General features: G+C 41.2%; 1 protein-coding gene across 1 annotated transcript in view; it reads right to left on the reverse strand.

Moving 5' to 3' along the window:
* Positions 1 to 20,360, reverse strand: part of LOC140546550 (uncharacterized) — a 35,903-nt gene that overhangs the window by 6,783 nt on the left and 8,760 nt on the right. The window contains exons 11-17 of the mRNA XM_072669903.1: positions 20,250 to 20,330; positions 16,867 to 18,840; positions 16,617 to 16,773; positions 8,261 to 8,671; positions 5,934 to 6,374; positions 3,345 to 3,785; positions 5 to 442 (exon numbers count right to left, since the gene is read on the reverse strand). Of these exons, the coding sequence (XP_072526004.1) occupies positions 5 to 442; positions 3,345 to 3,785; positions 5,934 to 6,374; positions 8,261 to 8,671; positions 16,617 to 16,773; positions 16,867 to 18,840; positions 20,250 to 20,330 (3,943 nt within the window). The remainder of the gene's footprint in view (positions 1 to 4; positions 443 to 3,344; positions 3,786 to 5,933; positions 6,375 to 8,260; positions 8,672 to 16,616; positions 16,774 to 16,866; positions 18,841 to 20,249; positions 20,331 to 20,360) is intronic.

Raw genomic sequence — 20,360 nt, forward strand, 5'->3', positions numbered from 1 at the left:
TAACCTCAGCTGGGAGATGTAGGGCAGACACTGAAGGAAACTCCTCACTTCACTCTCTTCATCTGAGCAGCCCCACAGCTCTACTGGTTTCTTCACTGATTGGAGTTTCAGCACTTCTAGGAGGAGGGAGCTCTTTCTCTCTGAGAGATCTATGCTCCAGACTGCAGGAGCTGACTGGTAAACTGGCTGTAATGCTGGAAGAACACTCCTGCCTGTTTCAGTCTCATACTTCTTCACATGTGAGAACAGATCCAGCAGGAAATCACTCTGTTTAGAATAAAAGTCATCATTCTCTTCATAAATCTCTCTGTAAGGGAAGGTTGTGTAGCTGCACACAGACGTCAGCAGTTTAGTGAAGTTCTCTCCTGTAGTTGAATCACACTCTGCTGCTGCAGCAATCAGCTTCACCACAAACTGTTCTGCTTCTCCCCAGTAACCAAAACTGTTAGAATAAAGAGACACAAGACAGACAGAAAGATCAGTAATTAAATCTAATATTCTAATATTAATTTCTCTTTTTAATAAATGAATTATGTTTTATCTTCAATCAAACTGATCATCAGTGCAGGATTTCCTCAAGTGCACAAACTCTCCATAAATGAGAGAGAGAAAGTTGACACATGTCCAAAACAGAGCTTCTTCCTCCTACCATCACATTCTCTAACACCACCAACTACACAGCAGTGGGACACACAGAGCTGTGTCTGGACAACACTCAGCTGTGTCCTGCAGCAACAGGATGACTTTAATCAGCACAGAGGAAGAGATGGACTCTGCTGACTTACAGCTTTGTAATACAATATGTGCAATAACCTCTCTTTGATTCAAGTTTCTTGCAAATAAAACATACAATAAACTTTAAAACTAAGATGAAATTCATAGAGGAAATATTTCCATATGTCATCTAATGGGGATCTAGCACACACAAATCATTCTGGTTCATACTGCATTACTGAGAAGTCCAGTTTAGTGAATTATTAAATTGATCTGTGATTTTTGAGACTAAGACAGTCTAATGATAATATTACAGCTTACAGTAAGGACAGTGAGATCATCACCAATCAGATCAGTGTGGTCAGGGGTCAACAGCTGGATGTGCTGTGGAGATTTTTACTGTTTAAAGAAAAGTGCTTCATACAGAGGCCTTTAGGCTGTACTGTAAGCTGAATGGGCGTCTGAGAAGCCTGGTCTGAGAGGAGGGGGCGTGCCTAACCAAATAAGGAGGTGTGTCTGACTCCGCCTCTGACCTCTACCGCACAGAATATTACAACATGGTGGACGACTCTGGCTTCATTTCTATAGAACGGAAAGAAATGGAACCACGTCGTCCAGGTTTCCTATAGTCGCTGGTTTACATTAAAACAACTCTTCTTCCAGTGCCTCTAACGTTACCATGACAACGTAGCTTTTTCTTCAGAAAATAGCTGAGGCCTAAACTGACCAGCAGCTCCTCTGTTCCAGACTAGTGCAGCAGCTGATCACTGAGCTGACTGAACACACAGTGCAGGTCAAACAGGGCTCAAGATATGTATGACAGACGACCCACAGCAGCGTGAGAGAGCTGTACATTATCTGTAGAAATTACACTGTGAGAAACTGTGAAATCTACTCCTGATTCAGACGCTTTATTTCAGTTTATCAGATAATAAACATCTAAATAAAAATAACATTCTTACATCCGTCTTCCTGAAATGTATTATGATCTATTCTAAAAGAACAATGAATCACTAGTTTATTTTTATTCTGTAATTAAGCATCTAAACTCCAAACAGTCAAAATGAGAACCATGGCTGGTCCGGTCTTTCTACTGTTACAGGTTTTTTTCCCATCATGCTCCTGGTGTGTTCAGTAGCTTGTTCATATAGCAGGCAGAGATGTTCCTGTAGCTGCTTTGCTGCTTCCTGTTTGGTGCTGGTGAGAGCTCACCTACTGGTTATTCACAATGTAAACAGCCTAATTTAAAAGATACAAAACTAAAAACTAGTGATAATATTAAACATGGCTGATTTATCAGAACATCAAGACGAGACACAGACCGAGTTAGAATCTAGCAAGACTCAGAATTTTTATTCTTACACTGGAAATGTGTTTGCGACAGTAAGATGTAGCTGTAAAACAGGTCAAGTCCAAAACTCCAACACTGCTCTGCTACACCCAGCCCACTAGCAGAAGTCTTTTGAGGCTAAATGCAGAAGCTACTTCAGCAGCAATTCTCGCTCTTATGGATTATGGATCATATGTTTAACATCACTGATCGATTCTCAGGATTCCTAAATTAGATAAACATCAGCTGATCACATATTATGGCTAAAATCAGCTGATCGTCAGTCAATCTTTAGCTCTGTAATCATGTGGATTTCTTGTGGCACAACGTTTACATGCTGTTACGGCTGTGTCCACATGATCAGTTCTTATGAAACACAACTGTCTCTATTCTTATACAGCAGATCTGCATTAAGATTTAGAAAATTATGTCTTTAAAGACTAACAGCAGCAGTAAAACTGTATTACTCACTATTATCATTCAACTTCAGCAATTCATCCATGGTTCATTCGTATGCATCACAGATAAACTACAGTCTCTCACACCTCTAATAACAGTGATAAGAAGTGACAGAATTCAGTAAAACTTTGATTTCATATGCACATTTATACTGATCTATTTTTATATCCATGATAAAATGAGATCAACTAAATGTGTTACAAAACAATCAGAGCCAAGTGGAGCCTTTTTATTCTGACAAATCCATTTACTTACAGAAACTCTGCTAAAAATGAAAAAATATATTGATGGCTACCACACAGATTACCAACATGCTCTAAGTTGATTGTATTTGTATTTCACAAATGAGAGCAGGCTTGTTCAGTTAGCTAGCTGTATCTGGAGCCTCAGGACACTTATTCAGATTGCACAGATGTTAAAGACACACAACTGTGCTCTAAAATGAACAGAAACTTGCTGTATTTAAGTTTGTTTATGTAGAGGATTGGATCATTTATTTTAATTAAGATAATCAACAAAATGTCATTTGAACAGGGGTGTCTAAACTTTTGCTTATATATAAAACATTACAAATGGACTGCATATAAACACACTGCTATAAAAAAAAACTACATTATAAAGTTTTATCTTTTTTAATCCACTATAATCACCACTCTCCTCAAAAGATATCACAATCACCCATCACACACAGACAGACAGACAGACAGACAGACAGACAGAGGGACAGACAGACAGACAGACAGACAGAGGGACAGAGGGACAGAGGGACAGACACACAGAGGGACAGACACACAGAGGGACAGACACACAGACAGATCCTGCAGTAAGATCTGACACTCACCTCAGCTGGGAGATGTAGGGCAGACACTGAAGGAAACTCCTCACTTCACTCTCTTCATCTGAGCAGCCTCTCAGCTCTACTGGTTTCTTCACTGTTTGGAGTTTCAGCACTTCTAGGAGGAGGGAGCTCTTTCTCTCTGAGAGGTCTATGATCCAGACTGCAGGAGCTGACTGGTAAACTGGCTGTAATGCTGGAAGAACACTCCTGCCTGTTTCAGTCTCATACTTCTTCACATGTGAGAACAGATCCAGCAGGAAATCACTCTGAACAGAATAAAAGTCATCATCTTCTTCATGAATCTCTCTGTAAGGGAAGGTTGTGTAGCTGCACACAGACGTCAGCAGTTTAGTTAAGTTCTCTCCTGTAGTTGAATCACACTCTGCTGCTGCAGCAATCAGCTTCACCACCAACTGGAGAACTGCTTCTTCACAGGAATCAAAACTGTTAGAATAAAGAGACACAAGACAGACAGAAAGATCAGTAATTAAATCAGATATTCTAATATTAATTTCTCTTTTTAATTAATTAATTATGTTTTATCTTCAATCAAATTGATCATCAGTGCAGGATTTCCTCAAGTGGAGACAGTGGTGGCTGGGGACAGTGGTGGCTCAGCGGTTAGAGCGCCGGGTTATCGATAACAGGGTTGTGGGTTCGATTCTCGGGCTCCCTTGAGCAAGGCCCTTTACCCTCTCTGGGCGCTGGAGTTGGCTGCCCACCGCTCTGGGTGTGTGTGTGTGTGTGTGTGTGTGTACTCACTGCCCCTAGCTCACTAGTGTGTGTGTGAGTGTGTGTTCACTACCACAGATGGGTTAAATGCGGAGGACCCATTTCGCTGTACAGTGTACAGTGACAAATACGTGCACCTTTACCTTTAAGTGCACAAACTCCCCATAAATGAGAGAGATAGAAAGAAAAATGGATCCACATCGTCCAAGTCGCTGGTTTACATTAGAGACAACCCTTCTTCACCACGCTTCCAGTGCCTCTAATGTTACCATGGCAACACAGCTTTGCCTTCAGAAAATAGCTGAGGCCTAAACTGACAAGCAGCTCCTCTGTTCCAGACTAGTGCAGCAGCTGATCACTGAGCTGACTGAACACACAGTGCAGGTCAAACAGGGCTCAAGATATGTATGACAGATGACCCACAGCAGCGTGAGAGAGCTGTACATTATCTGTAGAAATTACACTGTGAGAAACTGTGAAATCTACTCCTGATTCAGACGCTTTATTTCAGTTTATCAGATAATAAACATCTAAATAAAAATAACATTCTTACATCCGTCTTCCTGAAATGTATTATGATCTATTCTAAAAGAACAATGAATCACTAGTTTATTTTTATTCTGTAATTAAGCATCTAAACTCCAAACAGTCAAAATGAGAACCATGGCTGGTCCGGTCTTTCTACTGTTACAGGTTTTTTTCCCATCATGCTCCTGGTGTGTTCAGTAGCTTGTTCAACTACCAGGCAGAGATGTTCCTGTAGCTGCTTTGCTGCTTCCTGTATGGTGCTGGTGAGAGCTCACCTACTGGTTATTCACAATGTAAACAGCCTAATTTAAAAGATACAAAACTAAAAACTAGTGATAATATTAAACATGGCTGATTTAGTCAGAACATCAAGACGAGACACGGACCGAGTTAGAATCTAGCAAGACTCAGAATTTTATTCTTACAATGGAAATGTGTCTGCGACAGTGAGATGTAGCTGCAAAACAGGTCAAGTCCAAAACTCCAACAGTGCTCTGCTACACCCAGCCCACTAGCAGAAGTCTTTTGAGGCTAAATGCAGAAGCTACTTCAGCAGCAATTCTCGCTCTTATGGATTATGGATCATATGTTTAACATCACTGATCGACCTTTAGGATTCCCAAGTTAGATAAATATCATGAAATTGAAACACTATTTTTATACAGCAGATCTGCATTAAGATTTAGACAATTATGTCTTTAAAGACTAACAGCAGCAGTAAAACTGTATTACTCACTATTATCATTCAACTTCAGCAATTCATCCATGGTTCATTCGTATGCATCACAGATAAACTACAGTCTCTCACACCTCTAATAACTACTTGCAGAGTCTCTTGTGCTACAAATTCAAACAACATATTGAAGGCTTGGTCTCACAGATTATCAATATGCTCTAAGTTGATTGTATTTGTATTTCACAAATGAGAGAAGGCTTGTTCAGTTAGCTAGCTGTATCTGGAGACTCAGGAAACGTATTCAGACTGCACAGATGTTAAAGACACACAACTGTGCTCAGAAATGAACGGAAACTTGCTGTATTTAAGTTTGTTTCTGTAGAGGATTGGATCATTTATTTTAATTAAGATAATCAACAAAATGTCAATTGAACAGGGGTGTCTAAACTTTTGCTTATATATAAAACATTGTGGACACACTAAGATACTGCACATAAACACACTGCTATAAAAAACTACATTATAAAGTATTTTCCTTTTTAATCCACTATAATCATCACTCTCCTCAAAAGATATCACAATCACTCATCACACACAGACACACAGACACACACAGGGACAGACAGACAGATCCTGCAGTGAGATCTGACACTCACCTCAGCTGGGAGATGTAGGGCAGACACTGAAGGAAACTCCTCACTTCACTCTCTTCATCTGAGCAGCCTCTCAGCTCTACTGGTTTCTTCACTGTTTGGAGTTTCAGCACTTCTAGGAGGAGGGAGCTCTTTCTCTCTAAGAGGTTTATGCTCCAGACTGCAGGAACTGACTGGTAAACTGACTGTAATGCTGGAAGAACACTCCTGCCTGTTTCAGTCTCATACTTCTTCACATGTGAGAACAGATTCAGCAGTAAATCACTCTGATAAGAATAAAAGTCATAATGCTCTTCATAAATCTCTCTGTAAGGGAAGGATGTGTAGCTGCACACAGACGTCAGCAGTTTAGTGAAGTTCTCTCCTGTAGTTGAATCACACTCTGCTGCTGCAGCAATCAGCTTCACCACAAACTGGAGATCTACTTCTCCCCAGTAACCAAATCTGTTAAAATAAAGAGACACAAGACAGACAGAAAGATCAGTAATTAAATCAGATATTCTAATATTAATTTCTCTTTTTAATAAATTATGTTTTATCTTCAATCAAACCGATCATCAGTGCAGGATTTCCTCAAGTGCACAAACTCTCCATAAATGAGAGAGAGAGAAAAATGAAACCACGTCGTCCAGGTTTCCTACAGTCGCTGGTTTACATTAAAACAACTCTTCTTCACCACACTTCCAGTGTCTCTAACGTTACCATGAGAACACAGCTTTGCCTTCAGAAAATAGCTGAGGCCTAAACTGACCAGCAGCTCCTCTGTTCCAGACTAGTGCAGCAGCTGATCACTGAGCTGACTGAACACACAGTGCAGGTCAAACAGGGCTCAAGATATGTATGACAGATGACCCACAGCAGCGTGAGAGAGCTGTACATTATCTGTAGAAATTACACTGTGAGAAACTGTGAAATCTACTCCTGATTCAGACGCTTTATTTCAGTTTATCAGATAATAAACATCTAAATAAAAATAACATTCTTACATCCGTCTTCCTGAAATGTATTATGATCTATTCTAAAAGAACAATGAATCACTAGTTTATTTTTATTCTGTAATTAAGCATCTAAACTCCAAACAGTCAAAATGAGAACCATGGCTGGTCCGGTCTTTCTACTGTTACAGGTTTTTTTCCCATCATGCTCCTGGTGTGTTCAGTAGCTTGTTCAACTACCAGCCAGAGATGTTCCTGTAGCTGCTTTGCTGCTTCCTGTATGGTGCTGGTGAGAGCTCACCTACTGGTTATTCACAATGTGAACAGCCTAATTTAAAAGATACAAAACTAAAAACTAGTGATAATATTAAACATGGCTGATTTAATCAGAACATCAAGACGAGACACAGACAGAGTTAGAATCTAGCAAGACTCAGAATTTTATTCTTACACTGGAAATGTGTCTGCGACAGTAAGATGTAGCTGTAAAACAGGTCAAGTCCAAAACTCCAACAGTGCTCTGCTACACCCAGCCCACTAGCAGAAGTCTTTTGAGGCTAAATGCAGAAGCTACTTCAGCAGCAATTCTCGCTCTTATGGATTATGGATCATATGTTTAACATCACTGATCGACTCTCAAGATTCCCAAGTTAGATAAACATCATGAAATTGAAACACTATTTTTATACAGCAGATCTGCATTAAGATTTAGACAATTATGTCTTTAAAGACTAACAGCAGCAGTAAAACTGTATTACTCACTATTATCATTCAACTTCAGCAATTCATCCATGATTCATTCATATGCATCACAGATAAACTACAGTCTCTCACACCTCTAATAACTACTTGCAGAGTCTCTTGTGCTACAAATTCAAAGAACATATTGAAGGCTTGGTCTCACAGATTACCAACATGCTCTAAGTTGAATGTATTTGTATTTCACAAATGAGAGCAGGCTTGTTCAGTTAGCTAGCTGTATGTGGAGCCTCAGGACACTTATTCAGACTGCACAGATGTTAAAGACACACATCTGTGCTCTAAAATGAACAGAAACTTGCTGTATTTAAGTTTGTTTCTGTAGAGGATTGGATCGTTTATTTTAATTAAGATAATCAACAAAATGTCATTTGAACAGGGGTGTCTAAACTTTTGCTTATATATAAAACATTGTGGACACACTTTAAGATACTGCACATGAACACACTGCTATAAAAAACTACATTATAAAGTATTTTCCTTTTTAATGCACTATAATCATCACTCATCAATAATCATACTCAAAAGATATTACAATCACTCATCACACACAGACAGACACACACACACACACACAGACACACACACACACAGACAGACAGACAGACAGATCCTGCAGTAAGATCGGACACTCACCTCAGCTGGGAGATGTAGGGCAGACACTGAAGGAAACTCCTCACTTCACTCTCTTCATCTGACCAGCCTCTCAGCTCTACTGGTTTCTTCTCTGTTTGGAGTTTCAGCACTTCTAGGAGGAGGGAGCTCTTTCCCTCTGAGAGGTTTATGATCCAGACTGCAGGAGCTGACTGGTAAACTGGCTGTAATGCTGGAAGAACACTCCTGCCTGTTTCAGTCTCATACTTCTTCACATGTGAGAACAGATCCAGCAGGAAATCGTCTTCTTCACAGCGAGCACATGAGATCAGTTTCTCTACAGTGGTGTGAATCTCCTCTTTCTGATGGAGAGCTGCTTGCAGACACAGATCCAGCAGGAATGACTTCACTCTCTTCCTCCACTCATCACTCTCACCCTGAGCAGATCTGAACCTGCAGAGACAGACAACAATTCAAGCAGCTCTGAGAGAAAAGCAGCAGCTCAATGAAAATCTCCTGTAGCTGCATCACTTCTGCTGCTGCAGCTCTAATATTCAGAAGAACCTCCAGCAGATATTTTCTGTGTTCTCCAACCAACTCAACCAAACACATCAGACCAATTTCACACACACACACACACACACACACACACACACACACACACACACACACACACTCACACTCAAGAAAGCAGCCTCTCAGCTCCACTGCTTTCTTCACTGTTTGGAGATTCAGCACTTCCAGGAAGAGGGAGCTCTTTTTGTCACGTCACAGAAAGGGATTGTTAATCAGATCTTTAGCTGTGTGAGATGCTGGGAGCAGGAGATGTCTAAAATGAACAGGACAACGCTAGTCCAGGAGCAGGATTGAGAAGCACTGGAAGAAGCACACATGTTTTAAAGCATATGTGTGTGTGTGTGTGTGTGTGTGTGTGACGACTAAAGAGCAACACCAGTCCTGCACATTTTAGAGTTTCCTGAATTAAACCACCCACATCAGCTCAGTAAGGGATTGTTAATGGTCATAGTACATTAGCCATATTAACAGCTGGAGTTAGCCATTAGCCTAGCGCATATGTCTGCTCACTTGTCGAGCTTCCGCCGCCCCTCACAACACCTTCGGTGTCTGATCTTTGTGACAGCAGGCTCACGCAACGTTGTGGACTGTAGCAAATCTAGCGTGCAGCTCTTCAGGTGGTCTGACTGAGAGTATTGTGGGTAATGTCTCAGCTATATGGAAGCTGGGAAACACTCTAATGTGCACAGCGTGATCACGGCCAGTTTTAGGAAACTCTTCTTTGGCTAAAGGCGAATGTGAAAGCGGTACGTCCACAGAGTGCATTAAGGACGTTCACGGTTCATGGTTTTTAAGCCCGGCCCCCCTGTCCACCCGGCCGTCACTTCACAGGAATTTAAGCGCTATTCTGAGACTCTTTTCTGTAGTTCATTATCAAGCAGACATTATTTTTATGTAAAGTCACCCACTATCAAAACACCCAACCAGCTACCAGACTGTGTTTCTGCTCCAGTTCTCAGTAAGTTCACTGGTGTTGCTCTTTATTCAAACAGACATGTGCTTTTTATTTTCATGTTTTTTTTGCAGTACTTGTCTCTACTCTGTGTCCAGTTCAGATTCCATAACATGTTTGTTCTTCTCCCTCCTGATTTACACTGTCTCTTCGTTCCACTCCAGGATCTGAACACCCTCCACCCCGTGGATTAGCTTTAGCATTTCACTTTAAAAGAGGCACCAGCTGCATTGTTGGAAGGAGACTTCATCACTTTGTCTTGGTGTTCTTACTGTGTGCTTGTTCTTGCTTTGCTCATGAAAATGAAACTGGCTGAACTGTGACTTCCATTCAGCCGTCTCTGCGTCTTTTTTGCATTTGTGGCTCGTCTGGTCTTCTAAGCCTTTGAGTGCTTGTGCTTTTCCAGAGTGGCGGTTTGTTTTCTGACAGTTTGTGTTTCCTCTTTGTTTGTTTGGCTTGCTCGTCCCCGGTTCTGTCGCTAGTGCTGCTGGTTTGTACGGCACGTTTCTTAGCTGCACGTTTCTTAGCTGCACGTTTCTTAGCACGTTACGGTTGTTCTTAGCTGTGTAAATGTGTGAAATGCGGTTTTACTGCTACTGTTTCTTTTTGTTTGGCTCATGGGTCTCCGCTTTCCTTTAGACATGTCCACTACATGTGGTCTTTCTCTCTCCCTTCTATTTCCTCTCTCGGGTGCTTTTGGCTTTTCTGCTCTACTGTCTTGAACGTTTTCTCTTGCTTGTTTATTGGAGCTGCTCTCTGATTGGTTTGAGGGGGTATATCTGAGACTAATGTGTAACCTATAATCAAATGGGAAATAGCCAGCTTATTGCCCTCAGATCTGCTTTCTGGCACTGCATAAATATTTATCCAGGGTCATCGCTGGTGTTCTTTGGGTGAGGCTCGGTTGCAGAACCATATCTAATATTTTACAATCGTGTAATCATGGTAGCAGTGCTTCCTCCCAGAGCCTCTTTATGAAATCAAGTCAGATTAAAGTCCACGTCTGCTGTAACCTGCATAGTAGTTCATGGTTAACTGGCAGTAAAACGTTGAATCCCTTGATTTCTAACAGGTAGACTGTGTGGTTTCGGATCGGAGGGTTGGCCGTGCTCAGCACTATACCTGCGCAACTGTGCAAATTTTGAATGATGGTGGCAATTCTAGTTAAGTTTAATGTGTCATGCAATGTTGGGACAGGGCAGCTCAATGAATGCGTTCCTCTGTAGGTTTATCACATAGCAGGATTTTAATCTGCCCCATGATCATATTCTGCTGCTGTTTTACCTCAAATTACTCCGCCAGCATCTTTCATTTATCAGATGCAGCAGATATGGCGAGTGGTGTTGCACTTGTGAGTAACGGTGTTGAGTTTATGACAAAAAACCCTTTTAAGAGGTAAAATTGGAAGAGAAGTTAGCCATCAAACAACTTGGGCCAGAAAGACCGGACATAAACAAACGCAGGACAGTGGGAAAACTTACAACAGAACTTTCTCACTAAAAGAAGAAATGGCTGTGTTGTTGCTCAAAGAGAAACAGTCTTTCGTTTCCCATGTCTACTTTCTCAAGCAAGTGTGTGCAATGGACAAGGGATAAGTGGACCACCACGGGTTTGAGTGATGTGAAGCACTTTTCAGAACGAGCTAAGAAACATGAGTCAAGCAAAACACATTTACATAGTGCAATGAAGCTAGCCATGCTAGGTCAAGTTAATATTGCTGCACAGCTGGACAAGGGCTATCACTTCAGTGTGAGGAATCCCAACAGGGAGATCGACAACAACCGACACATTCTGTCAAAGCTCACTGACTGCATGAACTTCTGTGGAGCATTCGAACCAGCTCTCAGAGGACATGACGAGTCTGAATCATCAGATAACCCTGGTGACTTCCTGGGCTTAGTGGACTCTGTAGAATGATTGGAAAGTGCAATGCGAGAACATGTGGAGAAGGCAAGGTGTTCAAAGGTACGTTCAACTGCATTCAGAATGAGCTTCTCGATTGTAAGCTTGATGTTGTGCAGGGACACATTACACAGGACCTAAAAAACACAGACTTCCTGAAAGTACCGGCCGATAAAACAACCCATTGCCAATTCGTTGTTGTTTTCCGTTATACTGACAAAGTCAACATATTACAGGAGAGTTTCTTTTTTGTTTCTAACAAATTAATGGAGAGGCTGCCTATAAACCGTCTCAGAGGCCGTCTCTAAACTTTTTCCACAGTTGGGTGTGGCTGTCCAGCAGAGAATGAGGTGGACAGAGACAGGCTGATAGCAAAAGCATTTGATGGAGCAAGTGTGATGCAAGGAGCAACAGGTGGTTCAAGCAACTTGCATGGCAGTAGGCAAGCAGGCTACAAATCACATTGGTCTAAAGGCCCTATCAGACTTGTACTTCTATCTCTTATTTATTTATTTGTGCACGTTAAAATATAGACTGTACTGAGAGAAATTTAGCATAGAGTTACTGTGCAGCTCTTTAATGTTGTGTGTGCTCCTTCTGTCACTGTTGGATAGCTGTGTTGTGACTGCTGCACACTGATATACCCGGAATGGTTCTACACATCGTGGACCCTAACAGAGTGGTTGAGAAGCTGTGCAACACTGATAAAACTGTTTGTCTTTTGTCTTATTTCTGAGGCATGGTCTGTGTTTAGACGCTGGACCTGTGCAACTGTGCAGCTGCTACTTAATACAGAAACCTGCTCTGTAACTGTGGAGAATACAACTGAGCAGTAGTGCAAAGCTACTTCATTACTGTCTTGCTAACCATGCTGACATGGCAGTCTCTTATGTACCGACTTCTTGCTGTCTTTGTTGCCGTGTCCCTTCTGCAACCTCTGCGGTTCCTCCTCTGCTTTACTCTCCACATGCTGTGTCTCCTCGGGTACTCCTCTTAATGTTGCTGCTCTTGCTTTCTTTAATTATGCCTCCCTCCTTTTTCTTTCCATCTCCAGCGTCTTCAAGTTCCAACAGTTAGTTTACTTTGTGTTATATATTGCCCCATTATTTATTTCCCCCCATAAATCAGATTTTAAAACCTTGTTCTGCTACATCGTAAGAAGGCGGGGTTACAGTTACGAATTAAATAACTGACAGCCTTGGCTGGATGAGACTACCTGCAGAAGGACCTGAGGTATAGTTCAGCTGTCAGGCAGCTAGCTAGTTACAGTGGGGAAAAAAGTATTTAGTCAGTCACCAATTGTGCAAGTTCTCCCACTTAAAAAGATGAGAGAGGCTGTAATTGACATCATAGGTAGACCTCAACTATGAGAGACAAAATGAGAAAAAAACATTCTGAAAATCACATTGTTTGATTTTTAAAGAATTTATTTGCAAATTATGGTGGAAAAGTATTTGGTCAATAACAAAAGTTCATCTCAATTCTTTGTTATATATCCTTTGTTGGCAATGACAGAGGTCAAACGTTTTCTGTAAGTTTTCACAAGGTTGACACACACCGTTGCTGATATGTTGGCCCATTCCTCCATGCAGATCTCCTCTAGAGCAGTGATGTTTTGGGGCTGTCGGCGGGCAACACAGACTTTCAACTCCCTCCAAAGGTTTTCTATGGGGTTGAGATCTGGAGACTGGCTAGGCCACTCCAGGATCTTGAAATGCTTTTTACGAAGCCACTCCATTGTTGCCCTGGCAGTGTGCTTGGGATCATTGTCATGCTGAAAGACCCAGCCACGTTTAATCTTCAATGCCCTTGCTGATGGAAGGAGGTTTGCACTCAAAATCTCACAATACATGGCCCCATTCATTCTTTCATGTACACGGACCAGTCGTCCTAGTCCCTTTGCAGAGAAACAGCCCCAAAGCATGATGTTGCCACCCCCATGCTTCACAGTTGGTATGGTGTTCTTTGGATGCAACTCAGCATTCACTCTCCTGTGTGTACCAAACAGTTCTACTTTGGTTTCATCTGACCATAAGACATTCTCCCAAAACTCTTCCGGAACATCCAAATGCTCTCTAGCAAACTTCAGACGTGCCTGGATATGTACTGGCTTAAGCAGGGGAACACGTCTGGCACTGCAAGATCTGAGTCCCTGGCGGCGTAGTGTGTTACTGACGGTAGCCTTTGTAACGTTGGTCCCAGCTTTCTGCAGGTCATTCACTACGCCCCTCCGTGTGGTTCTGGGATTTTTGCTCACCGTTCTTGTGATCATTTTGACCCCACAGGCTGAGATCTTGCGTGGAGCCCCTGATCGAGGGATATTAGCAGTGGTCTTGTCTGATTATTGCTCCCACAGTAGATTTCTTCACACCAAGCTTCTTGCCTATTGCAGATTCAGTCTTCCCAGCCTGGTGCAGATCTACAGTTCTGTTTCTGGTGTCCTTCGACAGCTCTTTGGTCACCATAGTGGAGTTTGGAGTGTGACTGTTTGAGGTTGTGGGCAGGTGTCTTTTATACTGTTAACCAGTTCAAACAGGTGCCATTAATACAGGTAATGAGTGGAGGACAGAGAAGCCTCTTAAAGAAGAAGTTACAGGTCTGTGACAGCCAGAAATCTTGCTTGTTTGTAGGTGACCAAATACTTATTTTCCACCATTATTTGCAAATAAATTCTTTAAAAAAATGTGATTTTTTAGAATTCTTTTTCTCATTTTGTCTCTCATAGTTGAGTCTACATATGATGTCAATTACAGGCCTCTCATCTTTTTAAGTGGGAGAACTTGCACAATTGGTGACTGACTAAATACTTTTTTCCCCACTGTAAATGTATGATTATTGATCATTTTTTATAACTGTTCAATCTAGAGGTTTTGAAAGTTGCTTTATTTCGTGCTGCTGATCATATTAACAGACACTCTGTAAAGTTCTTCATTTCTATAGAACAGAAAGGAATGAAACCAAGTCGGACAGATTTTCTAGTCTTTGGTTTACAGCTCCTCTGTAAGCCTTAACAGGTACACAGATGATCAGTTTCAACAGTACAGAGCTACACAGTACTGTATGTGAGAGACTGACTGCAGGAGATTGGACAGAATTCACATCATGCTTTTACTGTTTATACTGTAATTTGTCAACAGTCCATGTCCATCATTCATGAGATTTACCTCTGAGCTATTTTAGGAAAGGAGTTTTAATTACGTGTTGATCTGAAGCGCCTTTTCATCAGTGAAAGTCATGATCTGAATCTGAACTGAATTGAAGTGATTGACCATCATCACTTCAGGAGACATTTACCAAAAAAGTCTAAAAAGTCTAAAAAAATGTATAAAATCTGCTTCACAGGTTCTGATAGCTAGTTCAGTTCACTTCTCAATGTAGTGACTTGGGGGGCTGGACAAACAGTTTTGTAAAATTCAACTCCTGAAAACTGTAATGTGTCAAAAAACAAAACAAAAAGAAAGGTAAACACTGTCTATTAAATCAATTAAAAACATAAGCAGTATAAAAAAACCTTGTGTATGTATTTCCTTTCTCTCACCACTTTCTCCACTGTGTGTGTGTGTGTGTGTGTGTGTGACACCAGTTGTCAAACACACACACACTCTGGTTGCATTGCACTGAGAAACCGGATACCGCTACAACCCTAGAACAAGATCTCTAAAGACAGACACTTTACATTTCTCACCACAAAAACACTCATGTGATGTGGGAAGTGATGAGAACTTTTACATTAGTTAGTTACTCAGGTACTGTTGATACACCTATAAAAGAGGTGAAGTTAGCTGCTTGGCTATTATTTGAGTTGGAAGAGAGGTGGAGTAGCCGTGTTTCCCACCAGCATTTTCTTGGGTGCTCCTCCCTTTATCATGAACAGGAGCAACATAAAGACTGTCTCTGTCTGGTGTGGAGAGAAGCTGCTGGCCTACTGAACTCATGAAGAAAGAGACACAGAGAGAGCTTGAATGATTCTGAACAGGACTGAAATCAGTAAGACTAGCTGTACAGGTGTGGATTAAAGTTGGTGATGTCATTAGCTGTGAATAAAACAGAAAGAACATATGGCTTTTGTCTCTCCCTCAAACAGACTATCAGGCTGAAGTACCTCTACAAGCAGAGACATTAGCCTGTAAAACAACAATTTACTACTATTAAAATACTATGAGGTAATAACTCTGGGGTGATCCACATCTCTGTCTTAGCCAGGAAGTTTAGAGACAGAGCAGAAAAGCTGATCTGTAATCTGCCTTTTGCACTACAGACTGGCAATTCCAGGATTAATATCCTAGTAATAACTGCTATTTAATATTATTTCTTGTGCTAGTTTATTTTAATTACCTACTTAACAAGAATATAATTTGTTGATAAGATCTTAATTTTTCTAATTTAAATCAGCTTTAATAACATCTTCAACTCATGGTTTTGATCACTCTGCTGTTCATTTTAAATAATTCCCTTTTTTATTCTCTGTTTGATCATGTTCAGTTCCATCTGCTAGCTAGCTCTCCCTTCCACACACAATGTACCATCACTGAACAGCTAAACACACTCGAAGGGGAACGCTAGCTGACTGTTTATTCTGAATACTAGGTCACAGATTGCCAACATGCTCTAAGTTGATTGTATTTGTATTTTACAAATGAGAGCAGGCTTGTTCAGTTAGCTAGCTGTATCTGGAGCCTCAGGAAACATATACAAACTGCACAGACGTTGCAGACACAGAACTGTGCTCAAAAATTAACAGAAGGGTTCGGTATTTAAGTTTGTTTCTGTAGAGGATTGGATCATTTATTTTGCATCAAACTGTATACCACATTAGCAGTAAAAAAGCTAGATCATAAAGGTATCCTTTTTAATCCACTATTAATTGTCACTCTCCTTAACAGATATTAAGAGTCAGTCATCAAACACAGAGACACAGACAGACAGACAGAGGGACAGACAGATCCTGCAGTAAGATCTGACACTCACCTCAGCTGGGAGATGTAGGGCAGACACTGAAGGAAACTCCTCACTTCACTCTCTTCATCTGAGCAGCCTCTCAGCTCTACTGGTTTCTTCACTGTTTGGAGTTTCAGCACTTCTAGGAAGAGGGAGCTCTTTCTCTTTGAGAGGTTTATGATCCAGGCTGTTTAGAATTTATTAGAACAGTCACATCATATAATTGGTCTACAATCAACATATAATTCTGTAATTATAATGCCTATAAAATGATGCTCACTTTTCAGAGGAACTTCAGTTTCCTCACTGGGTTTGCTGGTGTCTCCCTCTCCACAGACAGCAGAGACTCTGACTCTGTAGCAGGTGCTGTAGGGGAGAGTTATGGTGTATTCACACTCAGGACCCTCTGTTAGAACAGACTGCCAGCCCTCCAGACCAGCTTCCATGTACTCCACCATGTAGCGGAGCACAGGAGAGTCTCCATCAGCTTCAGCGCTCTGCCAGGTAACAGTGAGAGAGTCTGTATTCTGTTTAAGCACTGTAGGCCGTCCAGGTCTGGATCTAGGAGGTGTCTGGAACTCTGTGATTCTGCTGAAGTCACTCATGCTGTTACTGTCCATTACAGCATATCTGAGCTGGTACTGGGTCTCTGGTTTTAGGCCCCTAATAACATAACTCTCCTCAGTACTAGTGATGTCAATATCGCTCCATTTCACATAAACACGACTGTTTCCTCCGCAGCTCACTGCTCTGTACTCCACTCTGTACCTCTGAACAACACTGGACTTCGATCTTTGCAGCCTCAGGGAAACACATGTCTGTTTTATGTTGATTATTTCTGGGGACTCTGGCTTTAACTCAAGTTGTACATTGGAGCTCACAATATTACCAAACTGGTAAAGACATACAGAACATTCATGAACATGTAGCTGAGGTATAGATGCAGCAATGAACTTGGTGTGCTCTACATCTTCATTTTTCTCCCTGCTGGACAGAAATAAATGAAGGCCATTGAGAATTTTCTGACTGATGTCAGGGAGCCTGAATGGTGGCTGCACCTCCTGTGTGTTTAAAGACGTGACTAAATCAATGTGCTGTTTCAGAGCTGAGAGAAACAGATCTTCACCCTCCAGTGATGTGAAAGTGAAACACAACACTCTGTCTGCTTCGGGATCTTCGACGACCCGCTGTAAGTCCTTCTGTGACTTTAGAACGGTGATGTTGGCAGATCTGCAATCATTCAAAGCCACAACTTTGGCGTCTTTGTTTAGAAGCCACTGGTGCATGTTTTGTGGGCTGAATGGTGATTCTGCGTTCCTCTTCAGAAGGTCTCTCAAATTTTGCTTTCCATCCTCTCCTATTTCTCGTACAGTCTTTATACAGGAGGCCAGTCCTTCCTGAAACACTGACTGGTATTTTTGCAGAAGTGAAGAATACTCAAAAAGAGCTTCTTTCAGGCCTGGATACCATGCAGTCACACCAAGAGTCGAGTAAATGGACATCATATCCTGACTAATGTTGATGTTCTTTTCTAGATGCTCAAGAACTTCAACTGCATTTTTCAGTAGGCCTTCACTGATGTTGCCAACTACACAAGCAGATGTCAGTTTCAGATTCTTCAGAGGGTAAAGCCATGCCTTCAGAGGAACTGCTCTCTCACTCTCAGGTTCTAAGAGTTCATACAGTGACCTAAATCGTTTTACTGCAGTATTAAAATCTACAGAACTTTTAAAGTCCTCTCCATCAGTGTAGAGAGCACATCCAAAGAAACAATCTGCTTGCTCAAGATTTAAGAGTAATTCATCTACACTCTGTGAATTTACATTTCTCTTGATCTCATCCTTCAGTTTTATACTTCCCTCACTATGTTCACTCTTCTCATCCAAGACAAAAAAGGCTTGAGCTCCATACAGCACAGCTACAACCACATGGGTCGCTGAGCTGTGACTGGTCATTGAAAGAGGACCTCCATTGTGTAGCAGTCTGTGACTGAGCATGTCCAGCCTGGTGGAGGTTTTGTAGTGTAGAGTGACTCGGCCCTGCAGCTGGGACTGAGTGGTGTGCTTTAGAAAAGCAGCAGCTCCATCCACCTCCACCAGCCCAGATACAACACTAGCACTTAGAGCTGTGGTCAAATCAAGAGCCCAGAGTCTGTCCTGCAGAGACTTTCCTTCTAATATCCTCACATCTCTGTTGGGTTGAGGAAGAGACAGTCTCATGGAGGACAAAGTGTTCACATCCCACAGAAAAACACCTAAAAACATACAACAGACCAGTGTTACATAGCATCATAACAAGTAAAGATGGAGACAAGGGGTGTACAAATGCATTGTAATGCTTTACGTTGAAGGTGACTATTCACCTGCATCTCCAGTCATATGTAAAACCCCCTGGTTTACATTTCTATTACTATAAAAAGCTAAGTAGAAGTAAGATCTCCAAAAAAATGCCTTAAAGATGAAATGTTCTTTCCAAAAATTCAAGACGATTAGTGTTTTATTATTTTTATTTTGTACAATTTCGGAGTGAAAGAAAAGCACCACACAAAGAAGTATGGGCACCCCAGGAGATTTTAAGAAAGCTCTCAGTTAGCTTTTACCAAGGTCTCAGATGTTAAATAACGTGTTATGACAATCAATGTTAGGAAAGGTCAAGTGATGCAAAATTCAAGTTTAGGGCACTATTGAGTAAGTGGAGTTCGAACATGATTTTGAGGGCACAAAACAGCTCCCTGTACAAGCTTTTGTATACCAAAATGCAATGCAAGCCTCTTGTTGTTATGCAACACACAGTGGAAAGAACAGAAGCCAACAATGTTTGCTCATATAAGTAACAGTTACACGAGATCGCACACCGTGAATGTCAGATATTTTCACATGTAGTTGGTTATTGGTGGGCTTATGTTGCTAAGCAGAATAATGGTCAAAGGTTATTCCATATACAGCGAAATGCTTTTACAGATTTAGAACTCAGTTTGTGTGTGCACAAAGCCCAGACACTCATGAGGACCCAGACACTCATGTGTTTGTTTATGCAACTGATGCTGATGATTGCTCAATTGACATGTATTTCTACCACGACTTAGTAAACTAAACAGATCATGCTTATATAGTGCAATACTAATGGGGTAGTATGGATCCATTCTGGCCTCTACATTCAGGAGCAATGTGCTCCTCTAACTCTGAAAATAGAAAAAAAAAAAAACTAAAATAAGACAGTGAAGCGTCTATGTACAGTACAGTACAGTAACTCACTAGTAATGGCTGGCTGTGAATTTTGCACAGCATGATGCCCCCACACTATAGGATATATAAAATTAATACCACTCAAGTAAATTATATGCCTATAGATATCCGTTAACTATTATCTGGTAGTGTGGATCCTGTAACACAACCTTAAGCTTTTTATACAAAGAAGAAGAAAGTGACATTGCAATTTTAAGACACCCCAGTTCAGGATACACTTAATCACATTTAATTTATCTAACAAATAAACTACAGACTTGTCCTGAAGCAAGCGTGGACACAAAAGCTTAAAACCTCCTGCTCTGCTTAGAGGTGATAGGTTTGCAGAAAGGAAAGGACTGGACTTACTTATACATAATTTTAATAGACCTAGTAAACACAGTACAGGACTGCATTAAGCCTGAACAGATGTGCCTACCTGAGCTAAAAGAATCACTGTGGCAGTCATACAACATTCCAAGATCCAGTGGACGACCAAGTGCAGAAACTTCAACAAAGTCTGAAGTGAAATTCAAAGGTTGTGATGTTA

The sequence above is a fragment of the Salminus brasiliensis genome, chromosome 24 (genome assembly GCF_030463535.1).
Source record: "Salminus brasiliensis chromosome 24, fSalBra1.hap2, whole genome shotgun sequence".
NCBI lineage: Eukaryota > Metazoa > Chordata > Actinopteri > Characiformes > Bryconidae > Salminus > Salminus brasiliensis.